This window comes from Desmodus rotundus, chromosome 6 (genome assembly GCF_022682495.2).
Source record: "Desmodus rotundus isolate HL8 chromosome 6, HLdesRot8A.1, whole genome shotgun sequence".
Classification (NCBI taxonomy): domain Eukaryota; kingdom Metazoa; phylum Chordata; class Mammalia; order Chiroptera; family Phyllostomidae; genus Desmodus; species Desmodus rotundus.
The window spans coordinates 86,623,169-86,649,879 of record NC_071392.1 but is presented as its reverse complement, the minus strand read 5'-3'; the positions used below and the strand labels follow the sequence as shown (position 1 = coordinate 86,649,879).

The window sequence follows — 26,711 nt, the reverse complement described above, 5'->3', positions numbered from 1 at the left end:
GGAAACAATTTTTAAAGGTTGAGAGAAGAAAAAATAATAGTACGAAAGGAAAACTTTATTTACATTAGTCATCAGGAAAATTGAAGACACTCAAACAGGACTTTTAAGTGCTGAAATCTCCACCAAACTTGCCTTTATCCTGAGGTTCCTTTAATCTTCCCATCTATTTGTTTCTTCCAAGGCTCATGGGCAGCCTGTTATTCTGCTGGAAACACAGTGGTCGTTGATGGATAAATGAGAATCTTTCAATTTGCTGAGTTTTTTCTAAAACTCAGGGCTCAGCCTGTGGGTTTGCATGAAGTGTGGTAATAAGTAGAAATCAACATTAGGTGTGGAGAGGGCCACCTAGAGGGGCCTTGGTATGGAAGTCTGGCTTTGTGCTGCCATTTGGTAAATTACTTTGCTTCTCAAGCTTTAATTTTTTCTTTGACGAAATGGAAAAAAGTAATAGGATCTTCCCATTATTTACAGGAATTACATGAAATAGTGCACATACAATACTTCAGTTTCTAACTGTACTTTTTTTTTATTCTTGTATTCAGTGCATACTCCCCGAGCGAGCCTCTCCTCTGTGCCAGGCACTGAGGATGCATCGGTGAACAAGAGGATGAAAATCCTGTCCTTTCTGAGCCCCTTTCCTAGAGGGGAAAATGTCAGTACTTGGTACATCGAGCATGCAGTAAACAGTACCTTGCTGTATAAGAAGTTATTGTATGACGCAGTTTCCGTAATGGTGTGGCTTGCTGTGTAATGAAATAATAGCATCTTACTATTCTTTTGGGGTTGACAGTGCCCAGGGAAATGAGAGCTCTAATGATCTCCTCAGGCATCCCTACCTTACAGCTCCTGCTTCCTCAGTGCTCAGAGGAGGGAACTGCTGAGAGTTTCAGATGACAGCTTGCTGGGTTGGCAGGCGCTTATTATTCAGCAGCTAATGGAATAAATTCTTTGACTTCTACATTCAGGTCCGAGTTAACCTGTTGTCTTTAGATTTCACTCATAGTCCTATTCAGAAGGTCTTTTTAGCTTGTTTGAGAAGTCTAATTTAGATGTCTTACCTGTTGAAGTCATCATGCTGAAGAGCATGAGTTAATTAACAAAAATAATGTTAAAAACGATTTCATTTTAATTTTAGTGTGTCAAGCCTAAAGAAGACATTCACAGCCTTACAGGCACCTGGAACACGTTGACATTGGTGTGAGCAGCAGGGCCAGTAATATCAGAATGGAGATTGAAAAATAAAATCAATTACTCAGTTCTTTAGAATCCCTGGCTGAAATTAGTGGGGGTTGGGATGGTAAGCTAGTGATTGCTACTTAAAATTGTCTAAACTATATTTACTGTCTGCCTCCTCTTTAGCGTTTTCTGCTACCATTACCTTTGTTAAAAAACAAACTGAGGCACATTAAAATTTTCAAGAGTTTATTTGAGCAAGCACCTATTTGAACCAGGCATTGCCACACTGACACTGGTTAGGGGTGTTCCTGGGGCCAGAGCTGGGGAGAGGCTCTTTAGGGCAGACTCAGAAGCCAAGTAAGGAAATTATTTGATTGGTTATGGCGTAAGTGGTTACCCTAGTTGGCCGGTTGTGATTGGTTCTTAAATTTCTTCTCAGAGGCCGGCATACCCTCAATTGCCTCTGGCTTAGGATTGGTTTGCTCACCTGGGTCACCCAGGTCACCAAGACATTACAGCTGTCACTGGTGGAAGTGGAGGAGAGGGCTCTTAGCAGGACAGAGAGGAAAGCATTTCACGACCCACGCATATGAGATTGTGGTGTGGCAAGATTTATTTGGGTGGAAGGCTGCCCCAGTGTTCCGTCTCTGTCCCGCCATGGAAGAAGTCCAAAACAAAGACCAGTGTCCAGAGTTTCTGTTTCGAATTAAAGCGGAGTCCCCTCCAGCCCTTCTCACCATCCGGCTAGCTTAGCTTGTGTTCTGGGCTGCATCCGTTGTGCCTCGGTACCCAGGCTGCTGCCTGCGCCCTGCGTTTGGAGTCCATGCAGCCGTGGCCCCGTGGCTGCTGAGGCCATGGTTATGGAGAGAGAACATGTAAGTGCACGGGGCAAGTGCAGGTCGGAGAGAGGGAGAGAGAACTTGCACGCGTGCAAGGCACGAGAGAGTTTCTTGTCCCCCTGGGATCATATCAGCTCAGGTTTGGGGCAGACCAGGAGTTTTTTCAAAATTACCAGTCAACTTCCCCAGCCTCCGTGGCCTTCTCATGGGTTCACTCCCTAGTTAGACTGACAGGCCCTCATGGCCAGGCACCTCCCTCTGCGCCATTTTGACTTCTATTGCTCACGTGCTTACCTCCCCCTGTGCCCCTCAACAATCCCCCTCAAAATTCTGGGGGAAGGAAGAGGTGTTAATCCTTGGCAGGGCAGTGTTGTGATCCCCTGGAGTGTACAAAGCTGTGGCTTCCTTGTTGATGATGCTCAACGATGTCTAATTTCCTTTGCTTCCTTCCATATTAATAATTACCTAAGTATCTGTAGTAACACAGTCACCCACATCTCATGGTCTCCTTGTTTAATTACTTTAACACCTCTTTTCCCCATTCACAATACTGGACACTCTTTTTAGTGTGTGTTTGACCCTTTTTTGCATTTTGGTGTTTTCTCTTGCTGGAATGCCCTACCTTTCCTACCTGGGGCACTCTTACTCACCCTTCACAGCTGCTAGAATGGGTCTTCTGTGGCATGTGCCACTGTTCACTTGGAATAATAACTTCTTTATTCTGTGAGCATTTTAAAGTTAAAATGATTATTAAGTTTTATTTATGTACAGTTAAGAACTCAAGAACTGTGTTTCCTCTTTTAAAGTTACCAGAAATATAGGGATCCAAAGCATTCTTATTCTTTTTCAAGAACAGTTGTTGCTAAAGAAATTCTCCAGCCAAATGCTAAATACTCAGGAAATTTGGGAGCCATTTGTTAGCTTGAAACTGGCCTTGGTGGGATATTGACAGCATGGAAATTGGCAAAGGCTAGAGATCAGGGCATCCCCCATACTTCAGCTCTTTGGGCCAGTGGTTCACAGTGCAAGGTTGCTAACATCACCTTATGATGTTATTGGTACTCCCTTGCTTTCTGATATGCTTCCTTTAAAGGTACAGAAAGAGGTAAAGTTATACTCAGATTCATGGACGTGTGCCCAGGATAGGAAAACCACTTGGTACACATTCTGATAGAGACAGGGGAGGAACCGAGCCACTGCGTTTGCTCCCTCCTTTCTGCCCGCATCATCTCCAGGTGCATAGTTCAGGTGGAAACCTTCCAGGCATTTGCAACACAATTATAAGCTTTATTGATTATCAACAGGCCTGAAGTCTTTGGAGAGTTTCTTTCCCTTCCCTGCCTTGATAATCAATGTCTGACTTTATAATGAAAGCCACAGAAATAGAATTCCATTTGTGGCTGATTTGGAAATGGGCCGTGTGCATTGAGTTAGGGGCAGTTCATTGAGCTTGTTGTGATGCAGGCTATCTGGGGGCCTGGGGACCCAAATGTCCGACCCACAGTGGGTTCTTGGCTTGCTCAGGAAAGAATTCAGATTCCAGCCAGCACAGTTTAATGTGGAAGGGAATGCATTAGTGAAGCACTGAGACAAAGAGGTGGGCTACTCTGCAGACAGAGCAGCCCTCCCTGGTGGGATTTACTCTTCTTATGGAGACTCATTTAATGGAGGGGTAGTCAGGACTTCCAGGGAAAAGGGTAAAGATGGGGAAAGGGGTGCAGATTTCTCCTAAGAGTTCTGTTGGCCATTCTGTGGGTTTTTTTTTTTTACTATCATTATTATTTTTTAAATTTTATTGTTGTTCAAGTACAGTTCTCTGCCCTTTCTCCTGACCCCAGCCCAACCCCCAACCCTCCCCACCTCCCTCTCATTTCCACCCCCACCCCATTATTGTCCATGTGTCCTTTATAATTGTTCCTACAAACCCTTCACCCTTTTCTCCTGAAATTCCTGTGTTCTTAATGGGCTTTCCATTTCCCTTTCCATCTGGAGTCACCGGTGGTGCGGCTTAGTACTCTAACGTATTACAATGAGCATCTAATGAGGCTAGGGGTCACCACAAGGTGAATGCCAGCTGGTCTTTTGCTGGTTCTAAGCCTTCAGTCCTTTGGGGGTCAGTCTTACTCTCTCCTTGACAGTCGCTGCAGCCCTTATCAGTGACAGCCCTTCCACCACACACCCTATCTCCGCTGTGGTTTGTTCTTTACAGAAAAAAGTGTTCAAAGGTTTTGTTTCTGTTCATACAAGGCATGATGACATTGGAAGCAACTCTGCAAGACACAGAACTTCTTGAAGGTTAATTGGGATGAAACTGAGCCATAATGATTTCGGGATGTTCTAAGTCGTTTCTGGGCCTGTGTGCATGTTTAGTTTTCTTTTTTTGGGTGGGGGGTGGTGGTGCTATAACTGGTTCAGTGAGGCAGGAACCACAGAGTGAATGTTTTCAAAGTTCAAGTTCAAGCTAGAAACAGTGATTTCACAATGCCCATGTGCCAGGGCCCAGACGAAATTTTGAAGATGAAAAGGATGAGCGACTTACTTTTTTCTACAGGTCTAAAATGCATAAACTGTTTTTAAATGAGAAGCATGTAACTATTATTAGCAGAAAGAGCTAAATACTGTGGCTTATAGGTAAAAATGATTAATGAGTTTCCTCACCAGTTCTAAGGGGGTAAGTGGTAATGGAAAACACACAATAATTTTTTTTTTTACAATTAAAATAAAAAAGCTTTTAAAAGTAGCATGATACAAAGGCAAATACAGAAAAAGTTAATGGTTTCCCTTTCTCATTCTCATTCTCTAAGGTAATTAGCTTTAATGTGTTCCATCTCTTTCTGTGTTCGTGTCTGGTAACTATTGATGAAGAGAAATGTTCCATGTGAGGAAAGTATGAAAATACTAATAGAATCAGGAATTGGGACATGGGTAAATCCTTGAGTGTAACACTGACTTGTACAAATATCACCCCATGCTTTGAAGAACAAATGTTTTCTGAGTTCTTTCCAATACATTTCAACAGAGGAAAAACCCTACATCTTGTTCCTTAAAGCAGAGTGAGTCGCAGCTCTCTTTGCTGCCCTGAGAATCCTGTTGTAAGTGCCTTTCCCTGGCTTCTTGAAAAAACAAAGCAAAGACAAACTTTGAAAAATCCACTCTAATTAGCATAGGCTGCTCAATGATTTTGGAAAGAATGCTAGATAGTGTTTCACAAATTATCTGCTTTTCATGTTTACTGTGAAACCGAAAGAACCTGTTAGCTGACTGAATCTTTGTTGTATTCCAGTGTGGTGTTTAAAGACGATTGGCCATCGTCGTCTTTGGTGCGGGACACATTACCCGGGAAGGTTATTTTCTTTTCATCAGTTAAGCTCTTTCATTTTACTTTCTTTTTTTTCTCTTTTGGATAACTACAGGGTACCACATTTATAAGATACAAAAGATTAACAGGTAAAAAGTAATGCTTCTTTATATTTTTGTGTTCCAGCAAAAAATTTTCCTCTTCGATAGATATTCTTGGTATTTGTAAAAATATATGTGTGTATTTTCTTTTTAAATTTGTATTCAGATGGCTTTGTGATATGTCTGCATTTGCGTTGTGATTTTTCCACTTATTTTTATCTTGAAGATGGGTCCATATTAGATCATATAGACCTGTTCTAATGTGTGGGACGTAGCATAATCCTATGCTATTGGGTTGGTTCCATTATTTTTCCCTTAAAAACAAAACCTGTGGATGTCTTTGCTTACAGAGTATTTTGCATACCTAATGATTCTGTGGAAAAGAACAGGAAGCAGTAGTTCTATTTACTTCACCTAGACGTGAGTCTCAGTAAGGGCCACTGAGGTGCTATGTGTCAGGGATGGTGAGCCTGGTGCCAGAGTTCTGCCTACGGGTGGCAGGAGTTCCCCTTGAATTCTCTAAAGCCCACAGTGTCCATAAGAAAAGAATGTTCACCTCCCCTGAGTTGAGTGAGATTTCCTAAAACTGACTCTTGATGTGATGGAATACGCAATTGTGTGTGCAATCAGAATTCACAGTACACAGTTATTTTGAATTTAAATCTATGTACTTTCTTCTTTTTAAAAAAAGTGAACAGAAAGACTTCGATTTTATTCAGAAGTCCTTGGATCGCATGGCAGGGCGCTACGTAATCAGTGTCATTTTAGGAAGGCTGTTGAACATGCTTAGTAAACTCTGAAAATCCAAGTAAATGCTACTTGTTGTCTTCTTACAAATTGTAGGTCTCAGAGAACATCAGTCTGTGCTTTGACTATGTCCCCGTTTAGCTCAATTTGGACATATTTTGATTATAAATACTGGTTTGACTCTTGAATCAAAATCCTGTTTAAGGAATATTAAAAAAGAAAAAAAGTTACCCATGTTGTCATTATTCAGTCACAGAGTAGTCATGTGTGAAGCCTCAAACCTTTGAAACCCACTCATCTCTAAAGCCTTTCTCCCGTACCCAGCCAAACCCCAGCAGGACGGCTACAGAAGGTATTAAAGAAGGGAGCCGGATGAACCGCTGGCCCTCCTTCTGTTCCTGGGCAGTGAAAGGGATGCTGTGCTTTTCCAGGAGGTCGGAAAGGAAGGCCTCTGGTTTGTTCTAGAAGCACTTGCCAAACCTTGATGCCTTCTGCCTTCGGAAAACATTTTCAACCCACTTTTCGAGTGTGAATATTATCATGGGCCTTAGCTGTCAACACGTCAAAACCGATGTGATGGACTATAATGTTTTAGTCCTTTATGATGAACCCTTAGGGTTGTGACATTACATCTGCAGTGTGCTAGGCAGGGATTGATTTTTCTTGACTGACAGGAAACACAGTTTATTGTGGCCCGGGTCACCCCTGACCGCAGACAGCCGCTTTGAACTCTGTCAGCAGCTTGCGCGGCGTCAGTGCGCCAAGATGAAGAGCTCGGCTTCCTTCATTTGGGTTTTAGTGAGAATGTGTTTATTGGGAGCAAGAATATGGCTAACCTTTGCGAGGGTAAAGAAAATATTTCTTGGTATAGTCTTCTCTTTTTATGTCAAGAAAGACTTGAAACTTTGTCAGACTTAACCTTCCCCCCATGCCCTTTGCTTCCTACACAATAGAAGCTTACTGGTTATAAAATACAAAATGTTCTCTTTTTTTGAACTAACATGCATTTCTAGCATATGTGGATGCCTGTGAGAATTTACTGGGGCATTTTGGTTTTAGAGACATAGTTTATATAATGTTAGAGCTACCAAACTTGGACAGACTCATTAACCATTGCATCATGGGAGGCAATGCTCGTAAATGGGAATTGACTTAACCTTTCAGAATCTCTTTACACTTTGCACCTGAACAGTTGAATGACCATAACTGGACCTGTTCCTGGGTTTCTGGGGCTCAATGTCATATTACTTGGATTTCTTTATTCTTAAATAGGTAGTTAGTGTAGACATCAATGTAGCTTGAAAAGGCTTAATCTTTTCTCAAGGAAAATATTTCTGAACTATTTATATAATTGGACTTCCGTGGACCATCTCCACTTTCTTTAGATTTTCCTTCAATAATAATGATCAAAACACCACTTACCTGTTTTAACACAAGATGGTTGATTTTTGTTGCTGTCTGTTCTAGCATCCTTCCTGGGACATTTTCTGTAATCTAGAAAAGGCCATTGTGTTTTCCTTCAGTGAGGAATTGCGTTGGGTATGGAACCATTTGTCCCCAGAAAAATTGGGGGAGTCACTTGATTACTAGAAGAGCTGGAATCAATTTATTGTGAAAGGACATAAAGTCAGACTTGGAAGAACTGCAAATACTATTGACTGCCTGCTGTGTATACGGCATTGCTGTAGGTACTTGACCCAGCAGCTTCTGTCTTCATGCAGAGAGACAGACGTTAGAAAAAAGGGTAAGTGACCAGACTGGTTATAAGGTCATTAGAAAAAGCAAATCAGGTTAAGAGTAAGCACTGGCATCGTGTGGAGGTGTTACTGTTCAAGGTCGCTTGGGCAAGGGAGCTCTGTGGGAACCACCATTTGAGCAGAGACGTGTGGGTTCAGACTGAGAGAGAAAGTGGGGCACTCACTGAGTACGTGGCTCTCTATAGTACAAACATGAATGGTGGAGTGGTTCTTGGTGTATTTGAACAATGAGGAAGCCAGTGTGCCTGTCACAGAGAGACGGTGGGGGGTGGGTACAATATACGGTGGTGGGGGAGAGGACAGTGGTATCACGTAGGACCTTGTAGGTGATTTGTTGGGAATTTTTGACTTTTACTGTGAAGGGAAGCCGGTGGGGGGTTTTGAACAGAGAAATACCTTGATCTGACTGTATTTTAACAAGATCCATTTGGCTTCTGAGTGGAGAGCAGAGTTTAGGGGAGGCAGATGTGGAAGCAAGGCCAATTAGAGGGCTGTATGGTAAAGTCTAGAGATGGAGAAGTTCACGTGGATAGGTTATCAGTGGTGGCATTGGCAGCAGATGGCCCTGGCTGGAAGGAGCAGGTTTGAATAGAGAAAGGATAGTCAGGTGTTTCGTTGTGGGCATGTTAAGTTTGAGATGCCTGTTCTGTATCCAAGTGGAGTTGTTGAATAAGCAATTAAACCTAGATAGTTCTGGAGTTTAGGACAAAAGCCTCAGGTTGGAGACATGAATATGGGTGTTATCATTATGGACGGCATTTGAGGCCATGAGTCTACAGAGCATTATTCGGAAGTCCATACAGGTCGATATAGAAAAGGCCCAAGAAAGGGACCTGGAGCACTCCTGGTATGGAGGCTGGGGATACTCAACCTTTATTCGACAACTGTGTATTGAGGGCTTTCTGCTCAGATGAGAGGAAAGTAGGAAAGGAGGCTGAGAAGGAGTGGCCAGTCAGATATGAGGAGCGGCAGCAGAGTGGGGTTTCCAAGAAGTCAAAGGAAGAACTGGATTCAAGAAGGAAGAGGTGACCTGCTCTGTTAGGCTACTGAGTTGTTTTGGTCAAGGTGTGAGCCGAGATAGAGCCATTGACTTCTAGAACAGAGGCTGTCAGTGACCTTGACCGTAGGTGTTTCCAGGAAGTGGGGGGTGGGGGGCTGAAAACTTCACTGAAGTGAGTTTTGCTGAGGGTTGAAACAGAGAAATGGGGTCTGAAAATGATGTAGGGCAGAGTGACCATCTAATTTGCCATCTAAACCCGGGGGTGTCACTGGGCTATTTCAAATCATGACTCTGGGTGCTGGGGATGAGGTGGGGGGCAAGAGAGATGTTGCAGAGAAATACCTGTCTGTGTCTGTGTTTACTTTCTCAGAAACAATTTCTTCTATGACTTACCAATTCTTAGTCTATTGGTGATTCGATTATTTTTAATAGACTTTGGTATGGGATATTTGTTCAGAGCTTTTTAATAGCTTTGCTTTGTCCATATGCAATTTATTTCATCAAAGGACAAATTGACTTGACAGTTTTGATTTCCCAGTGTACACTTAAAAAAATCCTCTTATATATAGAAGTTGTGCAATATGAAAATGAACCCCCATGCCCTGGAGTTTTCATTATTTAATTGAAATAGTTTCAGGGATGAGAGATTCATAATAATGGTTTTTGGTTCTCTAACAAAACAGGTATTTTATATATAATGACTGATATGTGTTTTGGCTAATATTGATTTTTTCTGAGTTCCACTATTTTTTTTAAACAGATCATAAACTCTTGATAACTTGCTAATGCCTTTCAGTAAATTTTTTTCTGTTTTAAATTGTGCTTCATTTAAATGTATTTTCACTTAGAGTACTGGTCTTTAATCCTTTTTTAAAAAAATTTATACCATATCAGTTAAAGAAGAAAGTAAACCATGTATGCTTATTTATAAAAAATTACAAATAATTTTTATGGTGTGCTACACATATTTTTTTCACAAAACAGTTATTTAAAAGGGCAAGATAAAGTTGAATAGTATTTTAAAATAATGCTATTTATGATAGCTTTGCACAATCATTAGTTAATCTTTTAAGGTACCCTACCATGTTCTCAACTTTGGTTCCCCATTAGTGCTCTTAGGATGCTTTTAAAAAATTATAATGCACAGGCTTAGTTCAGGAACATTGATCGGAGTCTCTAGGGAAGCAGATTTGTTTTGCGGTTGTCTTTTTTTTTTTTTTTTTTAAATCTGTGACTGATAGGCAGTGAGGTTGAGATCCACTACCCTGTATACTTAAGGGTAGATTTATCATTTGTGGTAATTGTTATAAATCCAAAGTTCACATCATTTTTATAACCAACCTACCATCCTTCTTTCCTTCATCTTTCCTTCCCCCCTTTCTTCCTCCCTCCCTCCCTCTCTCCCTCCACTAAATTCTTGTCAACACTGGCTGGATTGTATTTGAAGTTGTTAAGAGCCACCTAGAGGAGGTACAGATAATCAGTTCTGCCATTTTCTTGTATGATTATGCTTTGACAGAATTCGTAGTATCTTCAATATGTGTAGAAGAATATTTTAAAACCACCCAGCCATTTTGTGAAGATTTGTTTATGTAAAAATCTGCCATTTTACTTTTACTGGGCACCGTAAACGGCAAGAAACAAAACTTACCCAGTTGCTTTTATGATAAATTGTTTTTATAATAAAGTCCTTTTTTACAATAAACTTTCTAATAATAAATATAGTGATGTGATGGACATACTGACTAAAGTAGATACAGTTAATCTATGGTGTCTTTTAAAATTAAGTTATGAAGAAGAAAATAAGAGTGTGAGAGATGAACTGCGGTCGGAATTTAGCTCTGTGTAGATCGAAAATCTGGACGGATAGAGTACGATTCCAGACTCAAATGAGGGAAACCAAAACACTCAGCTTACTTTGTATTTTCCTTGCTTTTCTCCACAGGAAATTTGAAATTCTGCATTGTGATTCTGAATCAGCCTTTGGACAGAAGTTTTCGTCATCTTTGGAGCAAAGGTAATCTTCATTAGTGTGTATACTTCTTTCCTTTCTCATTCTACCTGGGATTGATTGACTCTTAAATATCCCGAAACCTAAATGTAATGGCAAACAGTGGATTTCATAATGAGGTAATTCAATTATTGAATTATCAGCAGAATTCATTATTGCTTCTCTGGTAACTTGTCTGTACATGTGGTTTCCTCAGCATGGGACCCTCAAGGGCAAAATCACAAAGCAGCATCACTAGGTGTATTTTAGAACTGCTGTGTGGCTGTTAATCCTGAGTTCTCAACAGCTGTTTGTTCAAGTGTAAATATTTTTGGCACAGTGACAGCAAAAAGCATCCGCAAATCTCACTGTTCTCAGCTTCCAGTACTAAGATACCTGCAGGGTGACCAGGTCTGCAAAATTAAAAAAGACATGTTACCAGTATATTAGAATCTCTAGGGATGCTGAAAAGTGTAGTTAAAAATGGAATAGTTTCAGATAGTAAGCAGTAAGGAGAAGAGAGGCCAGAAAAAAAAAATGGAATAGTTTCACAGAATTAATTCTTTTGTGAGGTTTGTGTAAGAAACTGGCTTTGTTAACTTTTTTTAATTCTTTGACTTTTATAGCATTAACTCCAGGCTTGAAAATAATAGTAAATATCATTTGTTGTTTTGAATCTCTGCTCTTGCACGAAATCTTGAGTACCACACCCCCCCTTCCTGCAAAAGGGATACTTCTGCTAAGTTATCAGTATGAGTTTTAGGCCAAATTATAGATAGGTAGAAGAACTTGATTCTCAATATATTGATGCATATTCTCGATCCTCTCTTATCATTGTGGACTTCTTAGTATTCTCAACATTAGGGTTACGTGTCCCGGAATGCAAACATACTGTTAATAAGCTTACTGTGGACACAAGGAATAGATCATTACAGATTTTTGTATAATGAATTTTTCACGTCCAATACAGTTGTGATGGAAACTCTTGGTATTCTAAATTTAGCCATCTTTAAGTTAGCCAACTTAAAATCTCACGTTGTATTTGTACTAGCATCGCCCTTGAAGTCGGAAATTTATTTAACCATTAACCTATCTGTCAGTGCACTTCCTGCTTGTTTACTTGTAACTAGGTGATTTGGGTGCTGTGAGGGTGTAAGGTCTTTTTTGTCGCATTATCTCTAGTGCCTAGTCTGTGACCAGTACATAATTGCTACTGATTACAATAAATGAAAGAGTGAATTTATTATGTTAATATTGCTAATAAATACCAAAGTACTATAGGTACATTCTTTTTATCTGAACTTATCATACTAGGTTTTATTAAATTTTTAGGAAAGTGTGTGAACAACTGTGTTTTATTTCAAACATTAGAAATAGACAAAATAATCATTGATAGGATCTGTTGGAAACCTTGGATAATAAAAAGTACATCTTAGGAGGTCTTGTATTTGGGGGAGGTGAGGGTTCCTATTTTGCACAAGGTGTGAAATGATGTACATTTTTGAGCTGATTGAAGTTCCTCATTTCCTAAGTTTTTCTGTAGAGAATTTGATTTGGAAAAGTCCCCATGCCTGACAGATACCACTAATCAATTACTTTGCATGCACACTGATCACGTGGTCAGTGTGTATACGTGGAGAGTAGGAAAGGTCTCTAAGGTGTCAAGTGTACCGAAATGGTTAGATAATTCTCATTTCCACAAGAACTTTTGTTTAGGTTATTGAAGTGTTCTTTCGTATACACCTCTAGGATAATTCTCGGCTTTTGGGATCTATGGATCATTATAAAAAGCAGATCTGTAAATAAATACTAAGGAAAGGGGGAATAGGATTTTTGCGATTCTCATAGCAGAAGCTGTGATTTTGTTTGTTTCTCTCTTCTTCCGAGAAAAGGCATTTAGACATTTTTCCATTTGTTCCAAGAGAGGCCTGGGAAAAAGTCCGGGGCAGCACTGTGGTTTGGGGTTTCAGCAGTGAGCAAAGGCTGCAGGCCACCAGGCCTGGGACTCATTAGCGCGTTTTTGTGACTTCTGTTCTGCGGGTGGTGACGACTGTGAAGAACAGAAATCAAAGGGTAAAAGCTGGCTGTTAAACCAAAACACAGAAAAATTTGAAGGCTTCTACATAGTGTAAGTCTCTCATATGACATTGACAATGTGACTTGGACCTATGCCAAGGACTTTGTTCAGTAGGTATTTCCTGGGATTTGTTTCAGGGAAAAGACTACTTGAAGATTTATTTTTTTGGTTTCTTCCTACGATGTTTAAATGACATGCCACAAAATTTGGTTCAAATGATGAAAAATAGGATTCAAGGGAGATTAAAAGTATAAAAGTTTTAAAATGTATTTTCTCCTTAAAAACCTCATGAAGTCTCAATGATATTCTTGGTCACAAGCCTTGGAATAGATCCCTACTAGTCCCAGAATTCTGTATACTTGACTTAATATGGACAAATAAAGTAAGTACTTGGTAGATAAAGACAGGCTGATAAAAAGACAGACAGGTAGAAAAGTAGTTAGTATGCAACTTTTCTATAACAGAGATCATTGGCATTTGTGAGTGGACATTGATTGCCCTTAGATTTCTTAACTTTTTTTTAACATCAGGCATTCCCTTCCAGTAAGTATATTTCTTACCCTGAAATGTGTGATGAGAAAAGAAATAGGGATGGTTATGTTTGAACAGTTCTGCTTATTTCTTGTGGTAGGTCAGGTGTTTTCAACTTGGGGTCCTCAGGCTTACCAGGGTCCTCAAAGATAGTAGGAGAGACCACCTAGCTACATAAAGTTGAAATACAAAAAAAAAATCATACTAATCCTAACAGTTATTCATTTCCCTGGGATAAGGTGACGTGGATTGACCATATACAGGTTTGGAGGAGCTGGACTTCTTAAAAGTGTATCCTCATTTTTAACTTGAATTCGCAGCCTTTCCATGTCTCCTCCATATGACCCACAGAATGTGGGGACCGTGTTCATTAGATTATGAATCTGTTGTCAGATTACGTTACTGTCACGTGTTTATCTTCAGTGTGATCCTTTTTTCCTCTGACAGAGAATTGCTTTTCCTTGCTTGATTTCTTTCTTTTTCAGTTCTCTGGTAACAAATCTTAAGATCACACCAGGGTATGGGCAACATATGTTTTTTTGGCGGGGGGGGGGGGGGAGGATGAGGCTCAAGTCAGAAAATATTTGACTGATCAGGCAGGTCTTATAAGTGAAAGGGAGACACATGTGGCAATTCAGGAATGGAAGTATTAGCAAGATCTCTGGTTTTATATCATTAGTCTTCCCTTCTGCTCTGTTCGTGATTGACCAATACCTGTCAATGCCCTTCTGTGGGAGGAGGCGGGCGACAAGCGGGGCAGGTACCTGTGGGCTCTCCGTTGTGGCCAGAATGGAGAGCAGGGTGTGCGGTGCCGCTGGTTTCCGATGAGTGCGCAAGAGGCTTTTCACACCCCAGGTCCCTGGAACCAACGTGCTCTATCCCTGCTTCCTAACAGCTAAATTTATCGTAATGTTTGATAAATTGAATTTACTTGGCTCATGTCTATATGTTTTTCTTTCTTTATTTTAAACAAAAACGCCTTACCCGAGTAAAGCACGTGTTAATAGAATTGGGACTGGCTCCGCTAATTACACTGACTCCTGCTACTGAGTAGTGTCGCCATCGGAGTTGAGGTCCACCACGCCTGCCGTGGGGCAGCTTCAGCGGTGGTTTGGCTGAACTGACCCTTTTCTTCGGCAATTAGACACGCAGGACCCTGTAAGCCTTTTCTTAAACTGACTTTTTGATGTTAAGCTCAATCAAAGTTAGCAACTTTATATTAAGGAAAGTTTTTTTTTTAATTTCCTTTTTTATTCCCATTTCTTAATTCCGTGGCCCTCTTTATCTCACTTTTGGCATCCAGGATGTTTCTTCACATTAAAATAAATCAGATACCTGTCATTTTTATGTGTGTGTGTACACATATATGTATCTATACATATTTATATATAATGTATATGTATAGCTATATACATATACATTACATATATTTATAATGTATAGGTATAGATACATCTATATCTATATACACATATGTATATATACACACAAACTTTAAACTGCTGGGTATCAATTGATATTTTAATCCTATTAAATCTATTTGTGTACATCATCCCCGTCAGAGGAATTCCAAGGGAAACATGTTTTGATAATACCTTATAATTTAGAAATCACCTCAGGGCTATTCCTAAAGCTGACTCTGGAAGGGCTGTGTGTGTGTGTATGTGTGTGTGTGTTTTAAGAGTGTGTTTCTAATGCAAAGGTTTCTTTGGCCTCATATCCCACTGCTGCCCCTTCCTATGTACTTAATGGCTGATACAGCACTGCCTTCTTATTTTTTTTTTTGCCAAAAAAAGATGTTTATTCATCTTGCAGACGTCCACTCCTCCTTTGACGTCCAGCTCAAATGCTGCCTCTTGTGAAGGCAGCTTCCTCGCCTTGCCCCGGTAGAGACAGTGTCTCCCTAGTGTTCCTGTTGCGCTCCTATTACCGATCCCGGTCACCCATGCCTCTTTGAGGATAAGCTTCCTGAGAATGGATACAAAAATGCTTAGGTGAAGGTGTTTTCCTTTTAGTTCCTAGGAGAATAGCCCGGGGGGTCGTTACTGTAGGTCATCTGGCAGTTGCTGAAGGTCAGTGTCTGTTGTTTGATGCTTTCTGGATCCTGGAAATCCTCTTGGCCTGATGTGAATCAGCAGGAAATTCTCATTAGTTCTCATTCTCTCTCTCTCTCTCTCTCATTCTTTCTCTCTCCCCTCTCACCTCTCCCCCTCTCTTCCTCCCCCCTCTCCCCCAGGTATGCCTCTGGTTCTCAGACCAGGTTGGGTTCCTTTCCCATTTCTGCTCACTTGAGCTCCATCATTCATTCTTTTCCCCTGCGCTCTATGACTCCCAGATGCTTATTTGGTATTTCCCGTTAGAGCCGATAAGAACAGATATTTTTATTAATGTAACCTTCTTTCCTCATAGCTCATGTGCAGGAATTTATTCTATTTTTGACTCTGTGGTTATGTGCCTTTGACAGTTGAAGTGCTAGCAGATGTGCCATTAAATATAACCCGTGTTTGTGAAGGTATCATGATAAGGTGCATCTTTTATTATATGAAGGATATAACATTATTCAGCTTAACCACATCCTTATCTTCTAACCCTAGTGTCTAAAGAGATTTATCACATTTTCATTGTAATCTTTGTAAAAACTCCTTTAAAATAATTCTTGTGAGAACTGGAGCTTAACCTTACTTTGGAGAATATAAAAATGCTTGGGGAATGCTTCAGTTTTTCCCTAGACTTCCATCTTTAATTACAGAAATGTGTGTGCATTGTAAACATTTAAAACATTACAGTTTACAATGAGAAAGTTTCAGTCCCCGTTAATGATATTCCCTTTATTGTTCACTTTATGCTGTATTTTTTCATTATTTCCCTTGAAATGACTTTGAACCATCAGTTATGGTAATGGAAGAAATGCTGCTACTAAATAGGAAGATGCCCTTAAAATGGTGATTGCTGGCCGCTGGGACCGCGCTTTATGGCACTCGGCACAGACATGCCAACTGACTGGCTTTATGCCATGGAGGTCTGTGTCCTAAGTGGTCTGTCCGCCTTTAATGTGACCAGAAGGGGCTTCCCAGCCAGTACGGCCTCATTCCCACACTGGCGTTCGCTCCGTGCTTAACTTACCCACACTTTTTGCCTAATGGTAAGCCTCAGTGAAGTGAGTCTGAGGGGTGGCTAAATAGCAGAGCAGGACTCACGTCACCAGCAGTCGACCTCGCTAAAGGGCTGGGCCTCGGTGGTGCGGTATCTGCAGGGGAAGAGCCTGAAGGTCCAGCGGCACAAAACAAAGGATGCCCTCTGTGCACTAACCAGCTGGCGACTACCACATAAACCTGGGACACAGAAGGAAAACATCACTGTCGGGTCAACCATGCTGAGGCAAAGTTAACACCCTGCATTTCTCTTCTTACGGCCGATGGCGTCTAGCTCTTGGAAGGAGCAGCATCATTGTCCGGGCAGAGTGCTTGGGGTGTGGATGGCCTTCCCTGAGACACGGGCCTAGTCGAGTGCAGCTGCTCTTCCCAGGTGCTCACCACGGAGAAGGAAAGTCCAACTGCTTTGTCTGCACTGCAGCACTCAGGTGCAGCTCACCCGTTGGTCTGGACTTCTGAAAGAGCAGGCTGTGGAGAGGCCGTCAGAGGGACGAGGCACCATTCCCCTTTGTTTTCCCCCACGGTGTGTAGTGAGTGTATCATTCTCTTAAGAGTCTGGAAACATGAGTTTTTACCTTGGTCCTGCTTTAAAGTTTCGGCTGCATATACTCTTAGGTGTTAGATAAGTATTTGTGTTCCTGTGTGTGTTAAATTTTTGTCCCACATTGCGTAGTGGCTTCTCCCTTGTAATACGTTGTTTCAAGGCTACGTCTGAATGTTTGCTTAGGAGGCTGTGCTAGCTGATGAATGCAGGTGAGTTAAAGATGATTCCCGCTGGTTACTGGTGGTGTACAGTAACAGATTTCATTTTCTGTGGTACTAGTCTTTGGAGGAGCTGAGCCTCTCTGAGCTTTTAGTTTTCTAGTTTGAGCTGAAAGATAGTGAGAGTGTGGACCGTCTGTACCACCTCACTGGGAGACAGACATTTGGCTGGGAGAAAATGTCTCCACATTCTTTCTATGTCTAGAGTTTCCTGGTGATGTTTGGAACAAACTGAATGGGGTAGTGTCGGGGAATCATAGGTAAAACAGTTGTTTAAGCTAGTAGGAGAGGAGCAGTAGGGGAAAGAAAGACCTATTTTTAAAGAACCATATTCAATAGGACACATTCAGTATGGTACCTCTAAGCGCAGCGTCTCCATGGAAGTGAAACAGTGAGACCTTCTAAAAAGGCCTCTGCCATCTAGGTACCATGAGTTTAGCTTTTAAAAATTTGCTGGTTATAATTACCTGGGTAGGTAGAATATCATGTACATTTTTGTCATTTAAATGCATCCCAGCAAAGACCCAACAGATACCTCCACTTGGAAAATTGTAGATTTTAGGGTATTAGTATTTTAGTTACGGTGATCTGGGACCTTGGAGGGATCTGTTCTAGTTGTGAGTAGCTTAGTCATTACACTTAAGAATCCTGTAATTGTTAGGCTTATCACAGTTTATTGAACTACGAAATCGATGCTACTCGGTCATTTCCTGTGCTTAGTGTTTCACAGAACTTACGCTGTGAGCAGATTTGAGTGAACATTGAGCCAAAGATCTGAGGAGCAATTTGCATGCTTGGTTCATGTCCATTAAGCAAAACCAGTTGCATAGAAGCCGTAGCCCCTGTAAATAAGGCTGGAAGATCTACTCCAGTCATACAGAAATATTTAGGGGCTATAAAAAGATTGTTTAAATAGTTAAGACATTTTAACATATTAGCAGCACAGAACAACATACATATTGTTTGATATGAGGCCAGAGACACTTGCTTCTCCCACCCCCAAGGTGTGGGTCCATTTCTGGTAAAGCGGACCTGGTGTCATTCTGGCCACTGCCATACAAATACTGCCCGAGAGCCTGGCCCTCTGTGTTACTCTTTCCCAGCATTCACTCCTCTGCTTTTGTGTTGTGTTGTGTTGTGTTTTAATAACCATGGGATCATAGAGCATTCGGGGACTTGCACCAACATTTCAAGTACTTTGGCTTTGGAGGGCTTTGTAAACCTTCCGCTGTGCTTCCTAACTCCGTGGCACTTTCTGCAAGCTGTTGCATGCTGTATTCTGTAAGAGAAAGGTCATTTTTCAGTACCGAGTTTCACAGCATTACCTGTCCTAGTGTGTTTACTGAGAGGCAAAAAAATGGCATTATTTTGTTGTTTGATCTACACTTTTTTAGCACTGCCTGTGTCAAGCAGCCATAAGGACTGGGATGCCCGTGAGAAAGACGCACGTCCTGGTTGGGAAGTGCCCGCGATCTGGTGTCCGATGCACACAGCCCCACGCACACATGCACCACGATCTTCCCTGCAGATGAAAGTCTGTCGTTACTGGGGACTGAATCGCTTTCACCCCAAATCACATGTTGAAGCCATAAGCCCCAAGTGACAGCATTGGGAGAGGGCACCTTTGGAGGGGTAATTTAGGTAAATGAGGTCATAGGGTGGGTCCCACCCTGTGATCCACTTACAAGAACAGACGCCAGGGCTGGCACTCCCTGAGGAAATGCCGCGCGAGGAAGCAGTGGGCAGGCAGCTGTCTGTAAGCCAACGGGAGAGGCCTTGGGAGAGACCAGCCCTGCTGACACCTTGATCTTCAACTTCTATGCTCTACAACTGTGAGAAAATGAAGTTCTGCTGTTTGTCACCCGGGTCCGTGGTATTTCGCGATGGACACCCTAGCAAACTAATACTGTTACAGATAAGCCTTCTTGGCAAGTTGAGAATTGTCCAGCTCTCTCTTCCCGGTAGAACAGCATTGCTCTCAAAGGCCCATTTGATTTGTGAGTGTGGTGCCAGGTATTATTATAGACGGTCCTGGTCTTCCCTTAATATGTTGTAGCTCCAATCAATTCCTGATACGCATTGAACTTCCCTTGGATTCAGTGCTGTAGCCTGAGACCGATATTGGTCCCCCTTTGCTTACAGAAGACATTTCACCAACTGCAGGAAATAATCCATATGTTAATATTTATTTGATGCATATAATCAGAGTTTGGGAAATCAATTTTGGGTACTTTAAACAGATACTGAAAAGAAGTATAGACCAACAGATTAAAGCCCAGATTTAGATAACTCAATTATCTGTGATTACTTTGGGCATTGATCTACTGCCCTTTATAAAGATGAGAAGAATTTGCTTTTCTCATGAAGCTCCAGTTAGGAAGATTCATCGAAGTGCTTTGTGACCGCTGTAAACTTCAGTCTGGGTCTTGTGTCGGTCGTTTGACATGAAGACCCCCCTTCGGTGGAATTCTTCCCTACTCCTGAGCAGGATGCGCCTGTTTGCAGTGCAGTGGCCGCGTGGGAGGACACAGCCCATGATTCTGGCCCCTCTCCTGGGCTGTCACTGGCAGTTCACCCTGATTCACAGCATCATGTGATCTTCGTGTTCACTAGCACATAGAACACGGCAGGTGCAACAAAGGGGCATCACCTTTGCACTGGCTGGTAGTGGGCGGGGCTTGTCATCTTGGAGGGAGGAAAAATGACAAATATAAACTGGCTTGTAGGAGAACGGGTATGAATGCACATAGAAAGCAAATTTAGGAAACTTGACAAATGTAAACATGCCAACTTAAACAACTGAGTATTTAACCCAGTAGATTGATTTAATTGCTCTCTCTTATCTGTATGGCTTATCCATGTCCGTATGCTTAAATTCACCAGATTCTCCTTTGCTTTAATTATGTAGACAGAACTATCAGTTTTATTTTCCTTGGTTTTAATTTCATGAATCTCAATTGTTTACTAAGCCAAAGATGTCCTTGAGAAAATGAGCTTGCAATCATAACATTCAGTGGGCCTCTGAGTACCATATTCCAAAATACCATCTCTTGTTGCTGGAAATGAGGGAGGAATAAAGGGCGGGCAAAAGTGGGTTTGCCGTTGTAGGTGGCCCCACCCAGCACAGTTATAATGTTTCCAATGGAACGCTGTTTGCAGTTTTTATGGGGCATTTTTAGCAGAGAACCCCAAAACAACTCTCACTCCATTTGTGCCTTTTTATATCTTGCCTTACATAACAACGCAAAACAAAAAACAAAAAACTAATGCTGTAAATTAGTCTAAAACTAGTATTTTTAGCATCTTTCCCCAACAATAACAGAATTGTGAGCATCCTTTAATAACTTCCTAATGTTTTCTTGGAGAGGTGACTTGTTTACCTTCTCAGAGTATAAAAACAAAAATCCTTCTGCTTTCTGGGCTTTGAAGAAGTAACACTTCTTTCCTCCAGAGGAGAAAAATAAATCAAAAGGAATTTGCAAGTTTTTGTTTTTTAAATAGTAATCTTTTCATACTTAACAGCATTAAAGGCTGTGTATGGATTCCTCTACACGTGTTGAGTTAAATATGGTGTAGAAATGACTGGGAGGGTCTACTTGTAGAAGAAGTTTTTATTTCATGTCTGCCTTGCAGGACACTGGGTCCACTGTCCATGGAGACACCTGGCCCACGCCAAAAAGGTCTTTGACATTTGGTCCTCGGTGTGTGCCATTATCGGCTAGGCTGCCGAGGGGAGCAGGGGTACGGTTGGCGATCACAGCCCTTACAGTGTTTGGGCCAGTAAAACATCGTAGTACTTTCGTGTACTAATCCCGTAAACCGAAAGTGTAGCTGAGAACGTTCAGCGATATAGGCTCAGTGAACCCAGGGATCTTTTCTAAGAGTGGACGTTTTCGAAAGGACCAATTGGTGTGGACCAAATACGCTCAGAGATGCTTTTGATTGGACCAGATTTTAAGGACCTTTCTGCATGGACCGAATGTGTCTGTGGACGTGTGGACAGGAGCAGTGTGTGCTGGTCCACATCTGGACACCTGTTACTGTTCTGTACTCATGCACCAGCGAACTCGCGTCGTTAACTGGAACCCTAAGGCCTCTCACAGTAACTGGAGGCTGTCTTTCTGTGTCGTTCATTCAGTTTTAAAAACTTTGAGGCTGTGGTGTGAATGTTTATATTTTTTCTTTATTAAGCAGAACTGGTACTTAAGTGTCTGGAAGGAAGATTGAGCTGTGGAATACCCGTATTCCTTACCAAAGAAATTTAGTCATTACGAGTTTTGATTACATGTATGTTTCGGCAAACTAGAATATTTCTCTGGTAACCTTACTTTAAAAGTTATAAATCATGATTTTCAAACTCTCAGTTAGTATGAAAATAACCTGGTGGCGATTTCATCCATTCTCTAGTATTTTGTTCCATCTCTGTACTAATGAAATGTCACATTTTGAGTAGTGACCTTAGTACTTGGAGACCTTTTGCCATTTAAGTGGGTTTCAGTTATGTATACCATATGATTCTTACTATGTCAGGAACGCTGACTAATTATTTTATATGAAGATTTTAATACTTGTTAAATATTGGTTGGGACGGACCGGAAACGCTCACCTGTTAATGAATAGTTCTACTTCAGTGTGGTATAGATAACAACTGTGTTAGCATTTCAGCTTCAGTATTAATGTAAAATTTACTTTTGTCTACTAATGAGTGTTTTGTTTTTCTTAGACAACTTCATATTATCATACCATTGTTGATGATATCTTTCTCTTCTATTTTTGAACGTTGACCTAATTTCACCTGCTTCATATTCAGTTTTGAATACAAATTAAAGGAAATTTATTCATGGTGTTACATGGATAGTATCACTTCAATAAATTTGAGTAGCGTTTCAAGTAAAAGTAAAAATTATTAATAGTTAATGGCAATCTGCTCTTCCAGTTTAATGAGCGCTACCAGCGCAGTTCTGGAACTCATTTTAAGAAAACCAGTAATAAATATGTCAGCAAAGTAAGTAAAGTTCCAAAGATAAACAGCAAGTCATTTCCAACTGTGGAATCAAAAATTGTAAAGTTGAATGAACTTACACGTGTGTAGGAGAACATTTATCGCTGACCTTTTCGGAATGGCAAGTACTCTGTTTCCCTCTCGAACATTTGCGACAGCCTTAGGGTGACATTGACTGATGTCTGGTTCATCAGTCCGGGAGACTGTTACCCTTGACTGACTAAGCGGATGCTCTCATTATCTTTATTTCACTTGACCTTGCCAGATAGCACATTTCCCACTTTGGTACCGTAAATAACAGTGAGAAGAAACATTCCTCCAAAGCAAGCTAATCCATGTTCACTACTTATTTTCATCTTCCTATAACGTTGGTAATCAGATGGACTTTTATTTTTTTATTAACTTATGAACTTTGTTTTTCTGATTAGTTTTATCAAATGTGCTTGATCCTTGCCCATTTTTATTTACTACCCTTGTTATTTGGCATGATTAAGATCCTGTTTTGGCATCTTAGATGATATAATAGATGAGAGGTACTTTTAATTTTTAAAGTAGCTATTGGAATTTTTTCTTAAATATACTAATAATTATGTTAATGCTACTTAAGGAAATAAAAGAATTGGAAAATGTATTTTTACGCATGAGTATCAGAAAATAAGCCTGTAGGTAACCAGCATTGTAAAGGGAAAATACAAATACAGTACTTTTCAACAAGCCGAAACAACAAAAACAAAATTTCCACATCTGGATGATTTAGAGAAGTTTTTCCAATTTCACAAATTATTTTATTTCTTACTTATTTTCTCAAGGAAATGGGATCTTTCCTGAATAGATTCGATAAGGATGAATGAACTAATTACTGTATTTTTTGGACTATAAGATGCACTGGACCATAAGACGCACCTAGGTTTTAGAGGAAAATAGGGAAAAAAAACCCCGTGAGCCAGGTAAGCTACATTCAGACTATAAGACGCACCCCTCTTTTCCTCCCAAATTTGGGGGGGTGTCTTATAGTCTAAAAATACAGTAATGTTCCTTTGAACTTTGCTGATAAGAATTATATGGTGTCAAATAAAGTGAGAGAACTTTTCATGAGAGTGATATTCATGAGCACTGGAAGGAGAAAAATCGCAAGAAAGAGTCAAGATTTTACATGGTCACGTTAATGTCAGAAATGGAGGCTGTACTTGGTACCATTCAGTTTTTATTCTGCTTTCAGCTTCTTTGCTACTATAGTCAATAAGTGTGTAAAGCAGTGCTTCTTAACTGGCTCTTTACCTCCCCTTCCACTTACTTCCCAGTTTTGTTTTACTGTGCTCAGAGAATGGCAACAGGTCATTTTAATGAAACAATGTGGAAGTTTTTCACAGAAGATTATATTTAATAGATCTTTGTTTTAGCTGTTAAGTTTCCCTGTTGGGTGGAGATTTGTTTCCAAATTGCTAAACTGATGCCAGCTCTATTATTCTTGGCCTGAAATATGTTCTCCCCTGGATTTTTCTATATATGTCTCCTACTCAGCAAATTTGAAACTAGCTCACCTTTCTCCTAAAAATAAAAATTTCTGTGGTCTTTATTGTTATTCACTGAGGCTTGTTCTTTGAAACCATCCTTAACCTGCCCCCACCCGTCCTCTTCTCCTTCTCCTCCTCCTTCTCCTCCTCCTTCTTCTCCTTCTCTTTCTCCTTCTCCTTCTCTTTCTCCTCCTCTCCCTCCCCCTCCCTGTTCTTCTTCTTCTTCTCAATCCTATAGATATTTGTCCCCTACTGTCAGTTTTTCTTTACTGATTCTCATCCATTCTTTTTTCCTACCCCAACTAATCTCTTCTGGGTACGATCCTGTCCTAGTCAGCTGTCGTTCCAAGGATAACCTGCCTACCTCTGGTGATTTTCTCTTTCTATCTCTCCTGTGTCCCACCTGTAGAGTCATCTATATAGTTCTTACTCCCCCTGTTCAGAAACCTGGAAGGTGTCACCGTCTCCTACAGGATCCAGTTCTGGTCCCTTAGGCTTTTAGATTCAGCATTTCTTTACCGTCCTTACTCTTAGGTGTATTGTCCTCACAAGGAGACTCTGATCTTATTGAGACCGAGGTCTTTGGCCTCTGTCTCTTCTGTCAGCATTTTGGATAGCGCCCTGCACCTGGTGGACCATGAGAGACTGTGTCGAAGAGAATCTGCTGCTTGTCCCTCTGTCTGTCTGCTTTTCTTCCTGACTGCCAGTGTACTTCTCCATCCATGCCAACTTGTTTACTGTCATTTCTTGTCCCACATTGCCCATTTGAGGAAAACTAGTCTAATGTCCGCTAGCTACTTCCCCTGACCCCCCCTTTTCTGTAGGCACATAAACCTACTAAGTTCCCACTCTTTTTCTAAACCTCTAAGACATTCAAAACCACTCCCTGCTCAAAACATCATTATGTTGCCTTTTTTGGTCCCTCATAACACGGGGCATCTGCCAAGAAAAATTACCCTTATAGAGTGTACACTATTTTAAAGAATTTAAAAGTAGAAGGCCATGACGTATGTATTCTGCATATGTCTGCGTTTGGATTACCTTTCATGCGGTGGAAGCGGTGAGTCAGCCTTCCGGGGGACAGCAGAGCTGCCACGTTGGACCCACTCGCTCCAAATGCCATTCCGACGGCTGAGACGTGTTGCTGGCAGGTGGCGGCAGTGTTGTGTGTCTACGGTTTGTGCCGTATCTTTCCTAACCTAGTAAAACTTCCACAGTGGAAGTCTTAAGTTTTTCATGTTAATGCCCAGTGTTTTCATTACACTTGGCATTGAACAGTGAATTCAGAGCTGATATTTTTTCAGGACATGTTTAACAAAAATCATCACCGTTTGCTTTAAAGAAGCCTACCAAGGAAGTGAAAAGACAACCCACAGGATGGGAGGAAATATTTGCCAATCGTATATCTGATAAGAGACTTGTGTATAGAGCTATAAAGAACTCTTAGAAATCAATAAGAAGATAAGTGACCCAATTAAAAGTGGTGCAAAGGATCTGAATAGACAATTTCCCGGGAAGATACACAAACAGCCCACATGCACACAAAAACACAGATGGCTCTGTATTAGTCACCAGGGAAGTTCAGATCAAAGCACAATGAGATTCCACTTCCATCCACCAAGGAGGCTGGTACACAGTCGGACCTGGTCGGTAAGGCCGTGGAGAGATCAGACCTCTCATACACTGCTGGTCGGAGTGTGAAATGGTGAAGTCACTTCAGAAGGGGCTCTGTCAGCTCATTAAATACCGAGTTGACACAACAGTTCTTCTCATAGGTGTATTCCCAAGAGAAAGAAAAACATGTCCACGCAAAACCTGTGAGCCTGTGTTCAGAGCACCATCATCTGGGGCAGCCCAAGGGTGGAAACAGCCCTAGTGGCCATAACAGTTGAGTGGATAAGCAAATGTGGTATGTCCACAAAAGGGAAAACCGCCTGGCCACAGCATACAGAAGGACCTGAACAACATCAAGCTACATGAAAGAACCCAGACGCAAAAACCCTGTATTATATGGTTTCATTCATACGCAAAGTCCATAACTGGTAGATGTCCGGAAACTGAAAAACGTATTCCTCGACGCTCAGGGCTGAGGAGTGGGTGGTTGTGGGAGAGCTGCAGAAAGGTATGGAGTTTCTTCTTCGAGCGATGAAAACGTTCTGAAGTTGACTGTGATGACGGCTGTACAACTCAGAAGTTTCTAAAACCATTGAGTTCTTTAAATGTGTTAGTTGTATGGTATGGGACTTACATCTCAGTAAGCTGTTAGAAAAAAATAATAGATGTTAGGGTATAATTTTGTATCTTCCAATCCTTATTATCCTAATAACTCTTCATATTTGCCTTGATTAGGACGTGCGCTCTTCTTAAGCTTTAATTTATACCAAGATTAGTCGGACACCTGGTCCTCGCTCCGGAGTGTACTCATGTTGTTTGGGCCCGTGGCTTTTCAACTTGAGCATCAACCAGAGCCGCGTGGAGGGCCCCACCCCAGCATTTTGGGTTCACTGGGTCTTCATTTTCGCCATACCGACTCCTCGCATGTATAGTGGGGTTTGTACCTCGGTATTTTGATTTCTTGGAGGTGATTGTAGTGACACTGTATTCTAAATTTTGGTTTTCACATGGTCATTGTCATTTTTCAGAAATATGATTGATTTTTGTGTGGGAAGAAGAGTTCCTAATTTGAAAAGTGACGCTGTTTGTTCCCATAGGAAATAATTCCCATAGGAAATAATAAATGAAAAGACTATTTTCTTATTTAGGCA

The 26,711-nt window shown here is 41.1% G+C and overlaps 1 protein-coding gene across 3 annotated transcripts in view; it reads left to right on the top strand.

Moving 5' to 3' along the window:
- The window catches only part of TPK1 (thiamin pyrophosphokinase 1), a 243,838-nt gene that overhangs the window by 41,247 nt on the left and 175,880 nt on the right, over positions 1-26,711 (top strand). For all 3 annotated transcript variants that reach the window (XM_071221711.1, XM_053926551.1, XM_053926552.1), the window contains one exon: positions 10,864-10,935. In XM_071221711.1, the coding sequence (XP_071077812.1) occupies positions 10,864-10,935 (72 nt within the window). The remainder of the gene's footprint in view (positions 1-10,863; positions 10,936-26,711) is intronic.